Below are 19,601 nucleotides of genomic sequence, written 5' to 3'. Positions count from 1 at the left end.
GGAAAAAAAGAAAATGTAAAAGATGAGGTTCCTTCTGACCAATCGGTGGCCCCTGAGCAGCCTGCAGACACTGTGGAGAATCCTGCACCGAGAGCTGAAACACTGAGTGAATCTAATGAAGAAAAATAATGAGAATATTCACATGTATGTTACAAGTTTGATGTTGGCTTTTGTGCTTTATATGAATGATGTGTTTTCAGTTAGGCTATCGTAATTTAGACGTTGTGTTTGCTTTTAATTAATCCACATTTGTGTAACAGAATAAGTATATCATGGAACATTATAGGCCTACCTTTTGTTTTATATTATGTATTCGTAATAATACTTTGTGTGCATTTAATTTGGTTATTTGGTCAACCCTATGTTTCTTTTTCATCATATTTTCTTGAATAAAGAATCTGTTGACTGGTTTAAATTGTCACCCTTATTAATTGTATAGGCCTACTGCCATATGTTTTAGAGATAGGCTATACAGGGACACAGACATGGAGGAGCACAGAGGTGGAGGTTTTAAAGTCGGAGAGGGGAACAAAGAAAACATGGGAAATTCTTGGGGTGAAACAGGGCAGAATTAATTCAAGTCAGTGAGTGTTAAAGTTGCCGAGGTAAGCCACACCAAATGTTTACATTTATTAAAAATGTTAGTGTGTATTTCTGTGAATGTAGTATTTATTAAATTAACAAGAAATGTTAGCTTATTGTTTTTCAAAATTACTCCACATTGGACAGGTTGAAAGCAAAAGAGATAGGCTTTTGTGAGCTTTGAAGCACCAATTATGGCAAGGATTTCCACCGGTTTTTATTGACATCACTTTATGAAAAAAGGTGCATTGTTGATTCAATGTTTGTTTGTCCAGAGGTGACCATTAACTTTAATAATTAACCTCATCAAATGTCCTCCTGCGTTGTCATCACGTGCAGCCTGCGCGCTGCGGGGTCACGTGCTGTGTGGTCGGCTTCAGTCAGCAGCAGCAGCAGCAGCAGCAGCAGCAGCAGACTCCACAAAAACAGAGCGCTGACAAGAGGTGCGACTGCCTCCGGGCTAGCCAGCAGGTAGGATGAATAAAACCCGCGGTACCTCCTCAGTATCCTCATTTAACGTCCGTAGAAACATACAAATAAGACTCACTTTAATACCGCTGGTTGATATCTCTCCTCTGTCCTTGAACACCTTCACTACGAGTCATTTAGCGGCTTCTGCAACTCGTGAGCTCCTGTTTTATGCTGAATATCGCCTTTGAAGTGTTGTAACAGGGAATTGACTACTGTACAACACGTTATAACTTTATATAAAATCATAGTCGTTCTCATAAATATCTGTTGTGTCAAATGAAACCCCTTCAACTGTGTCTCTGAACGCCTTATACGTTTTTTTTTAAATAGGTGAAATAGCCTACCTGATGGCATAACGTCATACAGGTGTCTATTTACATGCTGGACTACATTAAGCATGATCAGGGACATTGTGAGGTTTTATCATGTGATAGTGTTAAACAGCAAACTTAGTTAGAGATATGATCCTGGTGTGTGAGATATATCAGTGTACTACTTATAGATTAACTGTGACATAAGAGTCAATGCTGAGATTTAGGCCACTGTAACACTGTATTTGATGCTATCTTTTCCTTTTTAAAGTATGCAAAAGAGCTAAATGAATAGTGAATAGGGAGATATTCAAATCATTAATATATTTTATTTTGCTGAGAGACAATAAGCTTACTAGATGTTCGAAAGCACCAACATATCATTGCATTAAGTGTTGAAATTATGAGTTTTATGAATGGAATGAGAAGCTAATATTGAGCGAAACATGTGAGGATTTGATGCTTTTCTCTGTTATATAATCACATGTTCGATAACATTGGGCTTTGTACCGTTTGAATTGAGTCATTTAAATATGATGAATGGCTTAATGTTTGCAGCTCTTGTTTCACTGTCAAAGTCTTAAGTATTGTTGTGTTGTTGACAACATCATCGGTCATTAACTGTGTGTGATGCAGAATCACGTTGGACATAGTGAGCAGGACAAACGTGCCGAGGCAGGGAAAGCTGCATTCGGTCCTAAGCTTGTAAACAGGATTAACACCTACTTAATGTCCCTTCAAGACCCGTGGTGGTTAAACACTGGTTGTGCTGGATCTGTATCATACAGCACACAAAACGACCAAGAAACAAAGCTTCACAAGATTGGCCTTATTGTAATTGTACTGTATCAATAAAAAAGAATGAGGAAGAACCTAAGCCACATATTGTTCAGAAATGAAAGTGGAAGTAGAACCTCTAGTAATCGCTTCCAAAGGTCTTTCTTTCTTTCTTTCTTTCTTTCTTTCTTTCTTTCTTTCTTTCTTTCTTTCTTTCTTTCTTTCTTTCTTTCTTTCTTTCTTTCTTTCTTTCTTTCTTTCTTTCTTTCTTTCTTTCTTTCTTTCTTTCTTTCTTAAATAAATAGTAGTTGACAAAGACAAATTAACTTGAGTTGACAAAACAATGTCAACTTAAGTTCCCCTTCCTCACCAGCCTTCATCAGCTGGACTACAGCTGAAACAGCTTTTCGGTGATGAATACATTTCATCAGTTAACATAGATTTTTTGTAACTGTGCATTCAGTTGGGGGGTGTGCTCTTTGTTGGACATCAAGCACTTTAAATAGTAAGTACATAAAGTTGTGATGGGTGTGTTTTCACACTTCGTTTGACATTTTTGGTAAGGAATGAAATACAAACATTCTGGCATAAACTGATGATTAAATTGTTATTTGCGGTTTAACTGGGACCTGTAAATGTCTAAACTTTCCGTTCAGGGGAGTTGTAGGCTTTTACTAAATTTGGAGTGTAGTGTTTCGATCAGTAGACAGCGTGTAGTCAGCTCACTAGAGAGATAGAGAGATGTGGTTGTGCAACGTTGCTATCATGCCTGATGACTCTCATCTAGACACTTCTGCTTTGTCCTTTAAATGAGCTGAGCTGTGGTTTGGTGTAGCGGGTGTGTGTGTGTGTGTGTGTGTGTGGGGGGGGGGGGTGTACACAATGTGACACTATTATCAAATGGTGCTACAATACATGAATGCTTGCAGTAACATGTATTACTTTGTTGGATATAGTTGTTGTTATCAGAATGCAGGGAAGGCAATGTTGGTCAGGCGGCTTACCGCTTTAGTAGAGGATGAAATGTATCATCGCCTACTGCAACTATTGGACGGATAGTCATTTGGTTCAGACATTCATGCTCCTCAGAAGATAAAGCCTAACTTTGGTGATCCCTTGGCTTTGCCTCTAGAACTACTTGTCTCAACAACTATTGGATATACATTCACACTAGCTCACACTAACTCATAGATTAAAATTCTGCGTTCTCCTTGGAGACCTTCTGAGCAAAGGTTGGCGGTGATGGGGGGTGCCGGCCGGGGCTGAGAGAGGTTGTGTAAGCGTTTCAGGGCTCAGACCAGTGGGTAACTTTCCATTTGTGCTCAGTCAGGGTTAGGGAGGTTGGTAAGAGCTGCGGTGCATGGCACAGACCAGGAGCAGGTTGGCTGAGGAGGACAGGGGAGGAGAGGAGGCCTTCACACATGGAGATACCAGGGGGGTTATCTATAGAGCAGCAGGACCAGTCCCCTTGGACTCTGGTGAGTTGGGCTGCTGGTAAGACTTGCATTTGAATATGCAAAGTGAATGATGATTTTCTTAATGGCTCGATGTGCTGTATATGACTTGAAATATTGGGAGCATTCTTGCAGTTTCAATCTCTCACAAGTATGACTCTTTCTACTGTAGTACTCTTCATTCAGATTTAACTATAATCTTGACCCAATATTAAACCTTGAGTCTATTTCTACTATTTCAAACGTAACCTGTAGACTAACTTTCTATTGTGGATTGCCAAAAATGAATCAAATAATACAATGGATAATCACATTAATAATTATTATTTTGTGACATTATCTCATACTATAAATTCAACTTTTTCAAAATTTGATTACATAACTCAATGGGATTCTTCTTTTTAAGATAGTCCAGTGTGATAAAAACATTAGCTATGAGGATAATTCGGATCACATTGATATTATCTCAAATCAGCCCACCAATGCACCACCTGGACATAATAAAAACCTTAATATAGAATAAAATAAAATGTAGATTTCCTTTCCCTGTCATCTATTATTGCTGTACTGCCCAATCCTACTTTAATATTGTTATCAACATCAGTGACCCACTTTTGTCCACTGATGGGAAGTTTATTATCATCACTAGACTTTGGAGATACAGTTTGTCCAGAATGTGCGATAGATAATGATGTTTTCCTTTTATGTTGTGTATGTTTCCGTGTATTAATCGTAGCTATTTTATTTCAGCTATTCTCAGCAGATGGTTATTTGCAGAGTTTATTTCCTTCCGGCAAAATTTAAGTGCATAGAGTTTAGTTGGTGCAGCGGCTTGAATAGTTTCAAAGTCCAATCAGCTGATATGCAGCTCTGATTTAGTCAGTGTAAACCATTTTCCTAAATACTGAAACACCACATTGTTGCATTCTCTTTGTTCGGACAACACACACACACACACACAAGTCCTAATCACAGGCCTAAAATGCTCCAAGTTGTGACCTATTCTATGTTTTTTTGATATCAGAGCAGCATGGCGGACACAGTGGCCTACTTTCTCAATAGATAAAGTAGTACAAGCACAATTTTGGTCTTCCAAAATGTGGCCATCCCCGGCTGTTCACCCTGTGTCTCTGTATCTACCTTCTGATCACGAGCAGCTTTGGATTATAGCGTTGGATAAATAATGGAAGTGTAATGGGACACCATGTGCACCACAGAGACAGACAACAATCCCAAACACGTGACAAGGATCAGGTTTAGACAGATTTGTCTGAACGCAGTCAATGGATTTGTGATGGAAGTGATGTGTTTTCACCTGGAATTGTTTTGAAATGAGTGAGTGACTTTCTAGAAAGGAGAGTAATGAAAAAGAAGTATAAGCTCTTCGTCATGGCAACAGAGAGTGTGTGTTAACAGATTGTATTTGAACAGACAGTTAATATTAGGGCTGTATCAAAAAATCGATATATCGATATATCACGATAGGGGAGAGTGGCCTAAGTTGTGCATTTTGGAAGTTGTGCCACCCCTTGTTTCTAGAAAACCGTGGAAGAAATTGGAAATGTGACCACATATTTAAGAAGAGCCATCCATTTGACTCATCCTGTAAAGAAGGGAGACACAAGGAATAAGATATAAGCACATTTAAGCTAAAAAAACTGTGTTTTGCCTTTCAAAGTAACATTTCCATGATCAAGGTTTTTTGATTATTGTGTCTGAACAATTATAGACAAGTTTGAAAACATTTGACACATGTTTTAGTGCTTTGGTATGCTACATTTTGAGTCTATACAGTTAGCACGATGTCAGCCCTAAATTGCTGCATCATGCTTATTATCCAAATTTCTGGGATTGGGGTGATTTGTGCCAAAGGGCCTGGGTGAGTTATAAGTAAGTAAGTAAGTAAGTAAAATGTATTTATAAAAGCACATTTATGACAGTTTGCACTGTCCAAAGTGCTGTACATAGTGCATTCAGTAGGTAAACAATGAAGGTAAAATAACAATAACCAAAATAAAAGACGTAAAGCCCATACATCCACATAAACACAGATAGTAGTGCAGAGGTAAGATAGTTAATGGGGAGGAAACACCAGGGTGTACATATGGGTTTTGAGCCTTGATTTAAAGGCAGAAATGTAGGGGAATCACATTTGTCAGGTGGCAGTTGGTTCCACAAGCACAGAGCAACTAGTGCAAAGTACATTTCTGAGAGTTGTGCCAGTGGCATGGCTGTATACGCTGGTCACCAAAAGAAAGTGATTGTCTACAGTAGCTCAGAAGAGAGTGACATCTCAATTCCACTTAACAACACCACTGATGAGAGTTCAGATGGCCAGAAAGATGATGATGGTGACTTTGTCATTGTGAGCTTTGCAGGTAAAACCATTAGATCTGCTAGGCCTTGTTTAAGAAAATTGTCCTTCAATCTTTGTCAACTATTTACTTTAAATACACCTTAAATAAGTGATTGTCTAATGGATTTGTCATGCATTACAGTTTATGAGATACAGTATCTCACAAAAGTGAGTACACCCCTCACATTTCTTCACATTTTTCTTTATATCTTTCCATGGGACAACACTGAATAAATGACACTTTGATACAATGTAAAGTAGTCAGTGTACAGCTTGTATAACAGTGTAAATTTACTGTCCCCTCAAAATAACTCGACACACAGCCATTAATGTCTAAACTTCTGGCAACAAAAGTGAGTACACCCCTTAGAAAAAATTTACAAATTGGGCCCAAAGTGTAAATATTTTGTGTGGCCACCATTATTTTCCAGCACTGCCTTAACCCTCTTGGGCATGTAGTTCACTAGAGCTTCACAGGTTGCAACTGGAACCCTCTTCCACCCATTTATGACAGCATCACAGAGCTGGTGGATATTAAAGACATTGCGCTCCTCCACCTTCCGTTTGAGGATGCCCCAAAGATGCTCAATAGGGTTTAGGTCTAGAGACATGCTTGGCCAGTCCATAACCTTTACCCTCAGCTTTTTTAGCAAGCCGCTGGTCGTCTTGGAGGTGTGTTTGGGGTCGTTATCATGTTGCAATACCACCCTGCGGCCCAGTTTACGAAGGTTGAGTGCACATGGTCAGCGTCGTACACAGAGGTTGGCTTTGGAAAATAGACGTATGAGTGCTGCCAGCATTGCTGAAGGGCTTGAAGGGGTGGGGGTCAACCTGTCAGTGCTCAGACCATACGCCGCACTCTGCATCATACTGGTCTGCATGGCTGTCATCCCAGAAGGAAGCCTATTCTAAAGATGATGCACAAGAAACCCCACAAAAAGTTTGCTGAAGACAAACAGTCTACGGACACGGATCACTACAACCATGTCCTGTGGTCTGATGAGACCAAAATACATTTATTTGGTTCAGATGGTGTTAAGAGTGTGGAGCGGCAACCAGGTGAGGAGTACAAAGACAAGTGTGTCTTGCCTAGAGTCAAGCATGGTGGTTGGAGTGTCATGGTCTGGGGCTGCATGAGTGCTGCCAGCACTGGGGATCTACAGTTCATTGAATTCTAACATGTACTGTGACATACTGAAGCAGAGCATGATCCCCTCCCTTCATAAACTGGGCCGCAGGGCAGTACTGCAACATGATAACGACCCCAAACACCCCTCCGAACGACCACTGGCTTGCTAAAGAAGCTGAGGGTAAAGGTTATGGACTGGCCAAGCATGTCTCCAGACCTAAACCCTATTGAGCATCTTTGGGGCATCCTAAAACGGGAGATGGAGGAGCGCAAGGACTCTAATATCCACCAGCTCCTTGATGTCGTCATGAATGGGTAGAAGAGGGTTCCAGTTGCAACCTGTGAAGCTCTGGTGAACTCCATGCCCAAGAGGGTTAAGGCAGTGCTAGAAAATAATGATGGCAAAACAAAATATTGACACTTTGGGCCCAATTTGGACATTTTCTCTTAGGGGTGTACTCACTTTTGTTGCCAGCAGTTTAGACATTAATGGCTGTGTGTCGAGTTATTTTGAGGGGACAGTAAATTTACACTGTTATACAAGCTGTACACTGACTACTTGACATTGTATCAAAGTGTCATTTATTCAGTGCTGTCGCATGGAAAGATATAATGAAATATTTGAAGAAATGTTAGGGGTGTACTCACTTTTGTGAGATACTGTATATATCAATGGCACAATTCACCCCATGGTATTCTCTCCAACCGCACAACTTACACCACACCGGGGGCAAGTTGTGCATCAAGACAACTTTTTTTCCGAAAGCTATATTTCTTCAACAGTTTATTCCAGATCCAAAGTTTTTATTGCCAGGGATGCACAACACCCTGATATATATGTACATATTTGAGTTGGAGACTTTACTGTCAAGGCCTTACTTTAAAGTCACTTTGAGTGAAAAGTTGCACAACTTAGGCCACTCTCCCCTACTTAGTTTCGCGTTATCAGTCTCGATTTTTTTTTTATATACCTTATTTTTCGTTTTATATATGAGCATAAAACAACAAACAGGCAAACAAAAGAGGGCTAGGACATGACAGTACACACATTTGGAAGCAGGTACAAAAAAGAACAGCATAGGTGCAGTACACAATACAAATATTTCTCACAATGGAATTGAGTGAAATAGAATCAGGAGTCTTTATGTTTGTAGCAATTCAGTCTCAATTTTTATGACTAAATCTTTTTTTTTTTTTTTTTTTTTTTTTTCAAGGCTTTATTGACAGTGCAGAGATACAGATATGAAATGGGGCAGAGAGGGAATGAAATGCAGAAAACAACCACGGGTCAGATTCAAACCCATGTCTGCTGTCAGGCCTGAGCCTCTAGAATACTGACTATTGAAGTTAGATCAGTTTTGTTTATAAGAATACTTAAGATTCACTGTGTCACAAAAGCACACTGATATGTTTTCATTTTCATTGTGTCCTGTACAGTTAGTACAGGACACAAGAGTGAATTGGATTTGTTATTTTGATGTTATGGCAGCTGCAGCAGTGTTTGATCATTTGCCAAAACCAAAAAAAAGGAAGAAAATAGTAAAGGAAGTTGTGAATGAAATAGTTTTGACTTCATTTGTCTGTGCAATTATCAATATATTTTGCTGTTATGTTTGACAAGGCAACTTGTTTATGGAATATCGCAATATATCAAGATACGCAATATATCGTGATATATCGTGATACATTGTATCGTGACCAGTGTATCGTGATACGTATCGTATCGCGAAGTCCTTGACGATACCCAGCCCTAGTTAATATTGTGTCTATGTACTGTATCACCACCCACGTTTTCCTTCAACCATTCATTAACACAATGTCAAATTCAGCACTTCTTTTTGCAGGGGAAGTGATTCTAAACAGCTAGCTACCATAAGATATTTCAAAGTAACTTATCACTTTACTTTTAGCCTTTCAAACTATTTCATGTGTGTATGAACCTAATCTCATCACTTATCCAGACATGCCTGAACATGTTTTAGTATGTTTTTGCTGCTTTGTGATTCCTCACACAGGTTAACAGCTGTGGCAGATACAGTATGACTGAAGGCATACTGTAGTTTGTGCACTAATGTTGAGTGATGATAATACACAGCTCATATACTGAACATTACCGTCTGTTTTACTTTTGGAAATAAAGGACTTAATGATGGCACTTATTTGTAGTTCAATTCAGTTAGAGTCCTAGTGCATTTGGATGGATAATTCAGTAGAAGAATAGTGTCTAATTCAGGCTAGTATTTCTGCCCTATTAGGGTTTTGATTCTTTATTAGACCAAGGTTTACTTCCGATCTTCACTCTATCAAAATAATGATTGTTAGTTTTACAACAATGTGCATATAACTTTGAAAACTGCAAAATATACACATTTGTATTACCTTCAGAAACAATAATAGTTAAAGTAAGTCTAAAAAGACAGGGAGAAGCTGGCTGTATTGGCCCAAATGAGGTTGATTTTGACATTTTAGAGTGTATTCCTTGTGCAGAGTAGACAGAAACAGACAGTGTCCGCTCAGCTCCGGTCTGCAGCAGCAGCCATTGAGGGCCTGATTAAGTCCCAATCAGCTCGGGACATTTTTGAGGAAAATGGGACAGAACCACTGTGTTTTTAGGGACCGGCTTGTATTTCCTTTGCTGACTATTCTGAACAACAGGAGCCTCACTAACGGGACACTGGCCTAGTAAGGCTAAGAGAAAGAGTGTGGTAAATCATTTTTAATTAGCAGGCAATGCATGCAGAATAATGTTGTGAAATATGCAAATTAATAAAAACTACTTACTTTTTGCTGGCAGGTTGACACCATGAACTACGTGGGGCAGCTAGCGGGCCAAGTGCTGGTGACAGTAAAGGAGCTGTACAAAGGGATCAATCAGGCCACTCTGTCAGGCTGCATCGACGTGGTGGTGGTCCGACAGCCCGACGGGACCTTCCAGTGCTCCCCTTTCCACGTCCGCTTCGGCAAACTGGGGGTGCTGCGCTCCAGAGAGAAAGTGGTGAGTACCAACATTACTCAAAGGAAGAAAGAGAATCATATTGGAAACACATTGTATTATTATCACTGATTCTTAGTCTGTGAGTCTTAAATATTTAAACTAAAGTTTGTATTTCTTCTGAGGGAAACGTGGAAGGAAGAAATTAGATTACTTAGTGATGAAAATCATGCCTGATTAATTGTGCAACCAAAATGATTTTCCATCTCAAAATAAAATAAAAAGAATTTAAAAAATAGTCCCTCAAAATCTTCTTTGTTCTTAAAACTGTTTAGTATTTAAATTGAGGGTCCTTTAGTGTTCATATTGAAGGAGCCATTTTAGTGCTGCAGTTGGTAGATTTTATATCTTTCTAATTGATTGAAGTACTGAAGACAATCTCTGCACACCTGAATATGTGACCTGTGCTTCAGAGGAGGGTGCATTAAATAACAATTAAAAGGAACTCCTGTTGTGACTCGTTTTCTGCTGACACATTTATCTTTCTATCCTGCCCTCTGCTCCTCTCCTTCATTTTCTGATTCTCTCAAGAACAGATTGTCCCTTCTCTCTATTTATAGACTGCTGTAGTTGTCAGGTGATCACTAAGGTGGGACCCACACACTAAAGCTCGACTCAGCCTCTTATTCCAAACTTGTGAACTTTCCACTCATATACAGTGTATTACAGAGTAGCATTACCTCTAAAGGCTTACAGGAGGAGAGTCGGGCAGGATGTAGTCTGCGGTGACAGTTACAGAGATTGATGAAGATTAAAAGCATCTTTGAGCAGAACACGCAGGAAAAAACAGTACATCTTTATCTCAGCCTTGTATCAATGTCAGCATCCTGCAAGCAAGCAAGTAGGTTTTGGTTCATTTCTAAAATGGAAGAAAGAATTGAACTCAGCTGACTGATACTACTGTATTTGTTGACGTATGTTGTTGACCTTAACAACCTAATTCCACCCAGGCAGCTTAGTTCCGAGTAAAACCCGTCTGTGTAATACATCAGTAGAAAGTTGTGGCATTTATGGCATGGTACACGCTGTTCTCTTTTTTTCTCTGGCTTATCTCAAATTCTTCAGATGCACTGTTTTTTTATCCATAAGCTGTGTTGTAGCCGTGCATATGTTGCTTTTGTGTTGTAAACAAACCCCATTAATGATTGAGAAAAAGCAGTTTACCATACGATTAAGTATTACGCAATTTTACAACATTTCTTTTCTGTTGTTTGACTCTGAAGATTGATATAGAAATCAATGGGGAACCTGTGGAGCTACACATGAAGCTCGGGGACAATGGAGAGGCCTTTTTCGTCCAGGAGACAGAGCAGCAAAATGTGAGTTTTCAGCAGTTTATGGTGAATAAGGTTCAGCCAATCGGATCTTGATTATTAACAGAAATCTATTTCTCTGATAAGAACTTATTTACACAACACATTTCTTGATTGCGGACTCTTAGGTTTGTTCATTTCCTTTAATTTATTTTACCTGAACACAGGAGATCGTCCCAGCCCACCTGGTGACCTCACCCATCCCCTCAGAAGACGCTCTGTTCAGGAGCAGAGAGCCCCGGTGTGGGGACACCAGTCAGCCTCTGAGTCCAGAGGAGCCAGCCTCAGGAAACCTCCACGTCTGCTCCAACACAGCCGGCAAGAAGAGGAAGAAACGCAGGAGGAAGCACAAGGCCGAGCACCGCAAGGAGGAGCAGAGCAGCACACCTGCAGCAGGGGAGCTGGAGCTGGGTGAGCTCAGTTCAGATGAGGATCACAACGCTCACAATGGATGGTGAGAAGACACGGCCAGTTTAAACGATGGATTTTTTAATGGGTTTTATGTTGTATACTTTTCTTTAATTTAATTCTTTCCTGTCTTCAGGGCATCTTCACTATCGTTAATGAAAGACAATATGGATCACAGGCAACATTCCACCCACAGCAACCTCGAGTGGGACAGCTACCCTTTCTCTGAGGGAGAGTGGCCCCCCTGTAATACGTACGCACCCGTCCCTCCCCCACTCCTTTCAAATATTTAAAGTCTTACAAACATAGACCTGAAGACACATCAATGAACTTATCAAAACAGACAGGTCAGAGTTAAACAGATCTCCCCCAACACAAGGCCAGTAAAGCTGACTCAGTGGAAACTGTGTTGTGTGTGTTTACAGCAGGGAGATGTCAGAGGCTACGTCGCCCAAGAGTGATTCTGAGCTGATGGTGAAGCCAGCAGGGAGCGCGCACAGGGCCGAGACCCACATGCAGTGGACATGGGGAGAGTTTCCTGAATCCACTAGGGTGAGACTCTGTTCAGGTCCAGACTTGTGTCTTTGGGAGAAGTGAGATGAGAGATTTATTGGGTTGGAGTAAAAGTCTCATTCATGTTCACATTCATACATATTAAGAGTTGGTGAAAATGCATCTATATACAGTATACTCAAGCTTTTTCTTGTGTTCTTTCTTGCATCCAGGTCAACAAGAAGGACAAATCGGAGCCAAAGCCGTTGACCATCACTCCCTCTGAGAACACACATTTCAGGGTTATCTTAAGCACAGAAGCCATGGAGGAAGAGTCGAGGGAAGGAGACAGAACCACAGATCCCGTCTGCAGCATTGTAAAGCCGCAGCCTCGTACCATGACTGTTGATCAGAGGAGTTTCAAACCACAGCCCTCTGAAGCTTCGTTACAAGATACGGACATAAACAAGCACGAGCCGGACCATTCAAACATACAGTCCGAGAGTTTTACCCCAAAGCCCTCTCCCACTAACTCTGACCTCTGCAAAAAACACCTTCAGAAGACCAGGTGGACTTCTTCACCGCCCAGCCGCAGGGACAGCGGCTCTGCTGCCAGTGGACAAGGGAAAACGGCTGGAGACTCAGCAGCAGTTTGTCCTGATAGAAGAGCCTCTAAACCCAGCGACTCCCCCAACAAGAAGAGAGGTAACACAACTTCCTTCACAACTCTCTGAAATATGTGTCTTATTACAGTGTGTTCTAATTCAAGTTAACAGTATTGTCATTCTGTAGTATGTATAGAGACGGGAATTATGGAGCAATTTCTGATGTAGATAAAGTAGTTCTTTGTTTGGTTTCTCTACAGAAAAAGATGTTTTAGACAATGTTTCAAAAATAATTGTTTTGTTTTATTTCCTTTTCTTTACATTTCCTTTTCTTTTTGAGACTGAATGATTTGAACAGTGGAGTCATTCTCATATTGCATCTTAAATAACGTGGGAAAGTCTTGTGTGAATGTACTCGACAGCCAGTTTACTAATGCTGTGAGTCAATGTGAACAGGAAGGATGTGGTTTCTGTTTGGGCCCCAAGTTCATACTGTCTGTCTGAGGCAGCGCTGCGTTCACATGCACAAGTTTAAAGAGAAGGAAGGAAGTGAAAAAACATGAAGTCAGCGATTTTAAAGTTGACCTTTCTTGCTTTTATAAAGGTGTGAGGAAGAGGAGCCAACACCAGGGACCTGAAGATATTTACCTGGATGACCTGAATGTACTTGAACCTGATGTTGTTGCCCTGTACTTCCCAAAAAGGTACAAACCAGTGAGAAGTCCTATTAAATCCTTTAGCATTCATTAGAGTAAAACTTTTGGTACCTGTCAGTTCTCACTAGGCTACTTGTTGCCACAATTGCGTTTGTAATAAAAAATATTGAGGTTTTGATAGCCCGCCCTGTAAACAGAACCACAATAAAGTGAAAAAATAACTGGTGTTGTTGTGCACCTTTTGGAACGTGTGAAATGTAACACTGTGTGTCTGTGTTTTCAGTGAGTCTGAGCAGGTTCCTAAACACTGGGAGGAGATTGGGCGTGGCTCTGGATCCCAGTCGCCCCAGTCTGTGGGCAGTGCAGCAGCAGACAGTGGCACAGAGTGTCTGTCTGACTCTGCTGGTGATCTGCCTGACGTCACCCTGTCGCTGTGTGGAGGTGTGGGTGAAAACTCTGAGATCCCTAAAGGTAAACAGGGATCTCTATGAGTCTGTTTCTCTTAAAACTCCAGTGGGAGCGGAAGTTAATACAGGATGATTTAAAAGCACCAGCAGTTGATTGAACAGGATGTTAAGTTATTTTGTAAGGATAAAAGTTGCCTTGCACATTGCATACTTGAACTCTTTTTTTTAAACCTATATTTGTATATATTATTAAACAAATCTTGACATTTATCACATTAGTCTCTAAGCACATTTGGACCGCACCACTGCATTTCACTAAGCATATTATTTGTGACAAATAAAGAGTCCTTGTCAATGAGCAGGATGTACTCTACATATTTTGACTGCCTTGTTCCACAGTTCCAAACTGCATTCTGTTTAAGTTGTTCAATAGAAATACAGCCAATTCTCATCATTCATTATTTGGCTTCTATGTTCTATTTACTCTAGAAAAGTTCATGGAGCACATCATCACCTACAATGAATTTGCAGAGAATCCAGCAATAATCGACAATCCCAATTTGGTGGTTAGAATAGCAAACAGGTGAGTCTTCCTCCTCACTTATTATGTCACACGACTTTTGTTGATGATTCATTGATGTGTCATTTTTATAATGTGCAATTTATTTTTTTATTTCCAGGTATTACAACTGGACACTGGCAGCACCGTTGATACTTAGTATGCAGGCTTTTCAGAAGAACTTGCCAAAGGTACCTTCTTGGTTTAATTCATTTTAGAGTGTACTATTTGATCTTCTGCTGTATCTGCACTTATTTACACATGAATCATTTATGATGTGAATGGCAGGCTACAGAGGAGGCCTGGGTGAAGGAGAAAATGCCCAAAAAGTCTGGCCGCTGGTGGTTCTGGAGAAAGAGCAGCGTAAAGCAGGTACAGTACAGAATGTCACAATTCTATCTGTGTGTTTACTTTATATTGGAAGTCCGTGGGAATCCCCATTTTGATTGAGGAACTTTGCATTGGTGGAAAATGAGGAACAGTCTGGCAATGTGCGTCAGTAACCACTACATCCTTGTTTTGTATTATTGCGTAAAGACTTTTAAGAACCTATTTTATCATATTTATTTATTGCTCACTAGTTTTTTGACTCTATATGTTGTTTTCAAGACATACAAAGCTAATAATGTCTCTCTCTATCTTCAGTCATCATCAGAGAACAAGTTGGAGCGTCAGGAGTCTCTGTCCAGCGAGAGCCTTGCCCTTCACCCGGCCCCAGAAACACAGTGAGTGAGCAACAAAGCTCCGGCTTCCTCACAACACCACAGTCCCACACCAACACAAGCAGTGTTGGGTAAACAGGTCCCACACAGGCTGGATTAACATGTTAGCCAGCAAGCAGAGCTGTCATTGTATCACTTTTATAAAAGGAGAGAGATTTTGATTCATAGTTTGGAACAGGCTCAAAAAATGTAGTTTTTGACAAATGCATTCACTTTCTTTGTAAAATAGAAAGTGAAAGACCAAAACATATTTACTGTTGATTAAAGCAGATGGGGTGATTTGCCGCCCTCTGGTGACTTTAAACGATTCTGCAGGTAATTTGTTGACACTGAATTACATTATTTAGTCTAAATATGTCTTTGTTAGTGTATTGCCTTGTTATTGAGCTTATTTTCACATTGATTGGTCTGAAACTCACTATTACAGGTTAACTGTACAGTTTCTTGTAGTTTTTATATTATTTGCTGGTCTTACTTCTGACTGTTTTCCTCTTCTCACAGGCAGAAAGCATCAGAGTGGTCCAGTGACGATGAGACTAAAGAGCTGAGCGCCGTGGCACCTGCTCTGGCGCCTACTGAGCATGTGCAGACAGACTGCCCTGCACCGGCGCCCTGTCACTCCTACAAGAAGTCCCTCCGCCTGTCGTCTGACCAGATAGTAAGACAAGTGTCCACTGGTGCTGATAGCGTGACTAAAATTAGACTAAGACTGGCACCTTGTGATTATGTATCAAGCCCAGTGGAAAAGATTAGCACAAGGAGAGCTATAATTCATTTTGTATTTTTCTTTTGTGTGCAACAGTTACATAGATTTTGGCATGTTACTTGTAAGGCCCCAAGAAAATAATGATCAGTACATTGTTATTGTGGAGTGTAATGATAATATCAGCCTCCAATTAGTGGCTGCTGTTGTTCTAGACTAGGTTTGTTTCTTTTCCTCATCTTTGCTTGAGGTTAGCTGCTAACACAGCAACAAATCCAACTGAACTGTTGTCTACCATGTTGCATTGTGGGTAATGTAGGCAACTGGCAAAAAAAGAGACACTATCTGGTTCTGCTGCATCGATGAGCAATACAAAATCAGTTAGTACATTTTTTTTTTTTTACATTTAACTACATTACATTTGTGTCTCATACAGGCCAGCCTTAAGCTAAGGGAGGGGCCTAATGATGTCACCTTCAGCATCACCACTCAGTACCAGGGGACTTGTCGCTGTGAGGGAACCGTCTACCTGTGGAACTGGGACGACAAGGTCATAATCTCCGACATCGATGGAACCATCACCAAGTACGAGACTTTAAACGTCCACCTCCACATTATAATGGAGTGTTTATTCTCACACAGCAGTATCATTGTCCTGGCAGAGACTTGAGATTGACATCTTGTTCTTGTATGAATCTGTGTTGCTCATTTTCCTCCCGCAGATCTGATGTGTTTGGTCAGATTCTGCCTCAACTCGGGAAAGACTGGACTCATCAGGGAATCGCCAAGCTTTACCACTCAGTGCACGAGTAAGACACAGATGTCCATTTCTTCGATTCCTACTTATGTAAAATATAATAAGTTAAACAGTGCAGTGGCTTTACTTATGTCAAATATTAAATTCAAAATGAATTTCCCGACTGCTACAGGAACGGTTACAAATTCTTGTACTGTTCGGCCCGAGCCATCGGCATGGCGGACATGACTCGCGGGTATCTGCACTGGGTGAACGACAGAGGGACGCTGCTGCCTCAGGGACCGCTCATGCTCTCCCCCAGCAGCCTCTTCTCTGCCTTCCACAGGTAAGAACTTGTTTATTCTGCTTCTTTTTCATAGTCAACAACATTATGACACAATAGGACCGACCTGAACTGTATTACAGGATTTAGGGAATACATGTTAATAGGCTGCAACAGATCTCTGGCATTAATGTTAGTGCTTTAAGTCACTAGTCGGCTTGATCTCCATTTTTTATTTAACGGCAGAAGTCTGTATTTTTACAGGTATATTATCCCAATACAGGTTTGTTTAACAACAAACTATTGGAATTTGTTGCAGCATTTGATCTATTTGCACCTATACCTACCTACCCCTAACCTTGCCAACTTGTTTTGTGTTAAATGTTATGCATTTTGGGTCATCTTTGATTTTTAATAAATATTAGCCACTCAAGTTCAAAATATAAATGAACCCTAACGGCCTCCACACACATCCTGCGTCTACCTCTGGAGCGCATCACCTTCCGTTACTGCTGCCTCTCTCGTGCTTTTTTCGGATACACATGGAACGTCTCAGCAGCTGCTGCTGCAGCGCTGCTCCTAAAAGCCCTGTCTTTCTACATAGAGTTTTCATAGATAATTTCCATTAATATGGAGTTGTTTCATGTCATGTTATGATGCATATGATTAATATTAAGTTTATCCTAGTGCCACGTTGCTTTTTTTAAAAAAAAATTCTCTCTTGGGAGTTTTATTTTGAAAGAAAAAAACTGGGAAATCGTGAAACTAGAGTGTATGCTACTGGTATGAATGTCAACAGAGTACTTCTCTATCAGTTAAAGCAGAGAGACACGCGTCTCCCTGAAAAAATAGGCGAGCCTCCTGAGTTAAAGTAAAGCGTCGCTGCAGACGTGCCTCAGACGGCCGTCTGCGGCACAGCCGAGGTTGGATGTGTGGCCGATCTAGGTTGATTACACTCTTGGTGAAAAAAGGATGTGTGTGGAGGCCGTTACTCTCCAGCACCAAAGGGTCAGAAGTGAAGTCTGTAATCCTTCTTTGTCATTCTCTTGTTAGAGAGGTCATAGAGAAAAAGCCTGAGAAGTTCAAGATCGAATGCCTCACAGACATCAAGAACCTGTTTTTCCCAAACACACATCCCTTCTACGCAGCCTTTGGAAACAGAGTAAACGTAAGTGGCACGTTTTACTTGCTGTATCCTTTTAAGTTTTCTCAACATCCCATGCTTTACTTCAGGATAGATTATATTTTGATTCACTGACCACAAAGAGGTATAAAGCTATGCTGAGTTAGATGCCACGGCTCTGAACATGTTTCTTTAATTTTATATTCCTGTTTTTAGGATGTGTTTGCCTACAAGCAAGTGGGTGTGCCTGTGTGTCGGATATTCACAGTGAATCCCAAAGGCGAGTTGATCCTGGAGCAAGCCAAAGGCAACAAAACATCGTAAGTATCCAACCATCACCCAGGTCGTCCTCTGCGTCTCTCAAACACATATTTATTGTTCCCATTGCTGCTTCTTATTTTACAGCTACAGCCGGCTGAGTGAGCTGGTGGAGCATTTGTTCCCTTTACGGAGTTCACAACAAAACGCCACCTTCAGCTGCCCTGAGTTCAGCTCCTTCTGTTACTGGAGACAGCCTATCGCTGCACTGAGTATGGAAGAGCTGCTCTAACTCAGACAGATGTTTATTTTGTTCAATTCCTTTAACGAGCTGTTATTCCTCTATGACTTAACACACTGAATTAATATTGAAGTCCACTGGAAACATTTATTTTCTTAGACACATTCCACTTTAGTTTGGGACATGAAAGTTTTCCAAATCAGATTTCCTTTGTCAGTCAGTGTGAGCTTCACAGTTATTAGAAGGCTGTGGCAGCTTTTGGCTTTCATGAAATACATTGTTTCATTTTAACGCTTACTATGAGAAGATATTGGTTAAGTACTCACTCAGGCAGTGGAAGTAAAATAACTGACTGAATGTTTGGTAACACTTTACAATAAGGTACACAAAATTGTAGTACCTACTACATAGATATGTGTTACCTACTACATAGGTTTTTTTTTGGTGTGTTACCTACTACATAAGTGTGTTACCTACTACATAAGTTTTTTTTGTGCTACCTAACACATAGGGTTTTTTTGTGTTAGGTAGCACAACAAAAAAAAACTTATGTAGTAGGTAACACATATCTATGTAGTAGGTACTACAATTTTGTGTACCTTATTGTAAAGTGTTACCGAATGTTTTGCTTTCTGACTTTAGAGCGACCATAACACATTGATTAAGTATATTATTTAAAGCAGCTACGTTTCATTCCTGTAAGGCCTTATTCACTCTATGTTCTTTTTTTAATGTGAATAACTTCTCTTTGCTCATTGTTTTGGCTCATAGTTAATAATTGCATTAATGAAATATGGAAAAAAGCACTTTCTGAACTGCTGCTATTATTATTTTATCATTATTAAAAAAAAAACAGAATCGGGATTAAGTTAGTTGGGTTGGAATAACTACAGTATATGAAGGTTTTGCCTAATTTTTGTTTTTATTCTGCTCATTAAAAGTAAATCTGATGTATTCTTTCTATGAAAGTGATAAACTTTGTGTGAGGAGAACACACAGTATTTCCCTAGTTTTGCTGCTTCA

The 19,601-nt window shown here is 40.3% G+C and overlaps 1 protein-coding gene across 1 annotated transcript; it reads left to right on the top strand.

Moving 5' to 3' along the window:
- The first annotated feature begins 1,008 nt into the window (after positions 1-1,008).
- On the top strand, positions 1,009-19,571 carry LOC307267831 (phosphatidate phosphatase LPIN2-like). The gene is made up of 20 exons (XM_080050259.1): positions 1,009-1,053; positions 9,875-10,075; positions 11,296-11,391; positions 11,553-11,839; positions 11,930-12,046; positions 12,219-12,345; positions 12,519-12,990; positions 13,495-13,594; positions 13,830-14,017; positions 14,443-14,536; positions 14,634-14,703; positions 14,801-14,884; positions 15,158-15,237; positions 15,736-15,892; positions 16,374-16,522; positions 16,660-16,746; positions 16,867-17,019; positions 18,010-18,124; positions 18,296-18,399; positions 18,485-19,571. The coding sequence occupies exons 2-20, from the start codon at positions 9,884-9,886 to the stop codon at positions 18,627-18,629; spliced, it is 2,817 nt and encodes a 938-aa protein (XP_079906385.1). The 5' UTR covers positions 1,009-1,053; positions 9,875-9,883; the 3' UTR covers positions 18,630-19,571.
- The last annotated feature ends 30 nt before the right edge of the window (positions 19,572-19,601 follow it).

The sequence above is a fragment of the Ammodytes marinus genome, assembly GCF_949987685.1.
Source record: "Ammodytes marinus genome assembly, chromosome: 21".
NCBI classification, from domain to species: Eukaryota; Metazoa; Chordata; class Actinopteri; order Uranoscopiformes; family Ammodytidae; genus Ammodytes; species Ammodytes marinus.
Note: the sequence above shows the minus strand (reverse complement) of the source record. Positions and strands in the feature narration are given on the sequence as shown.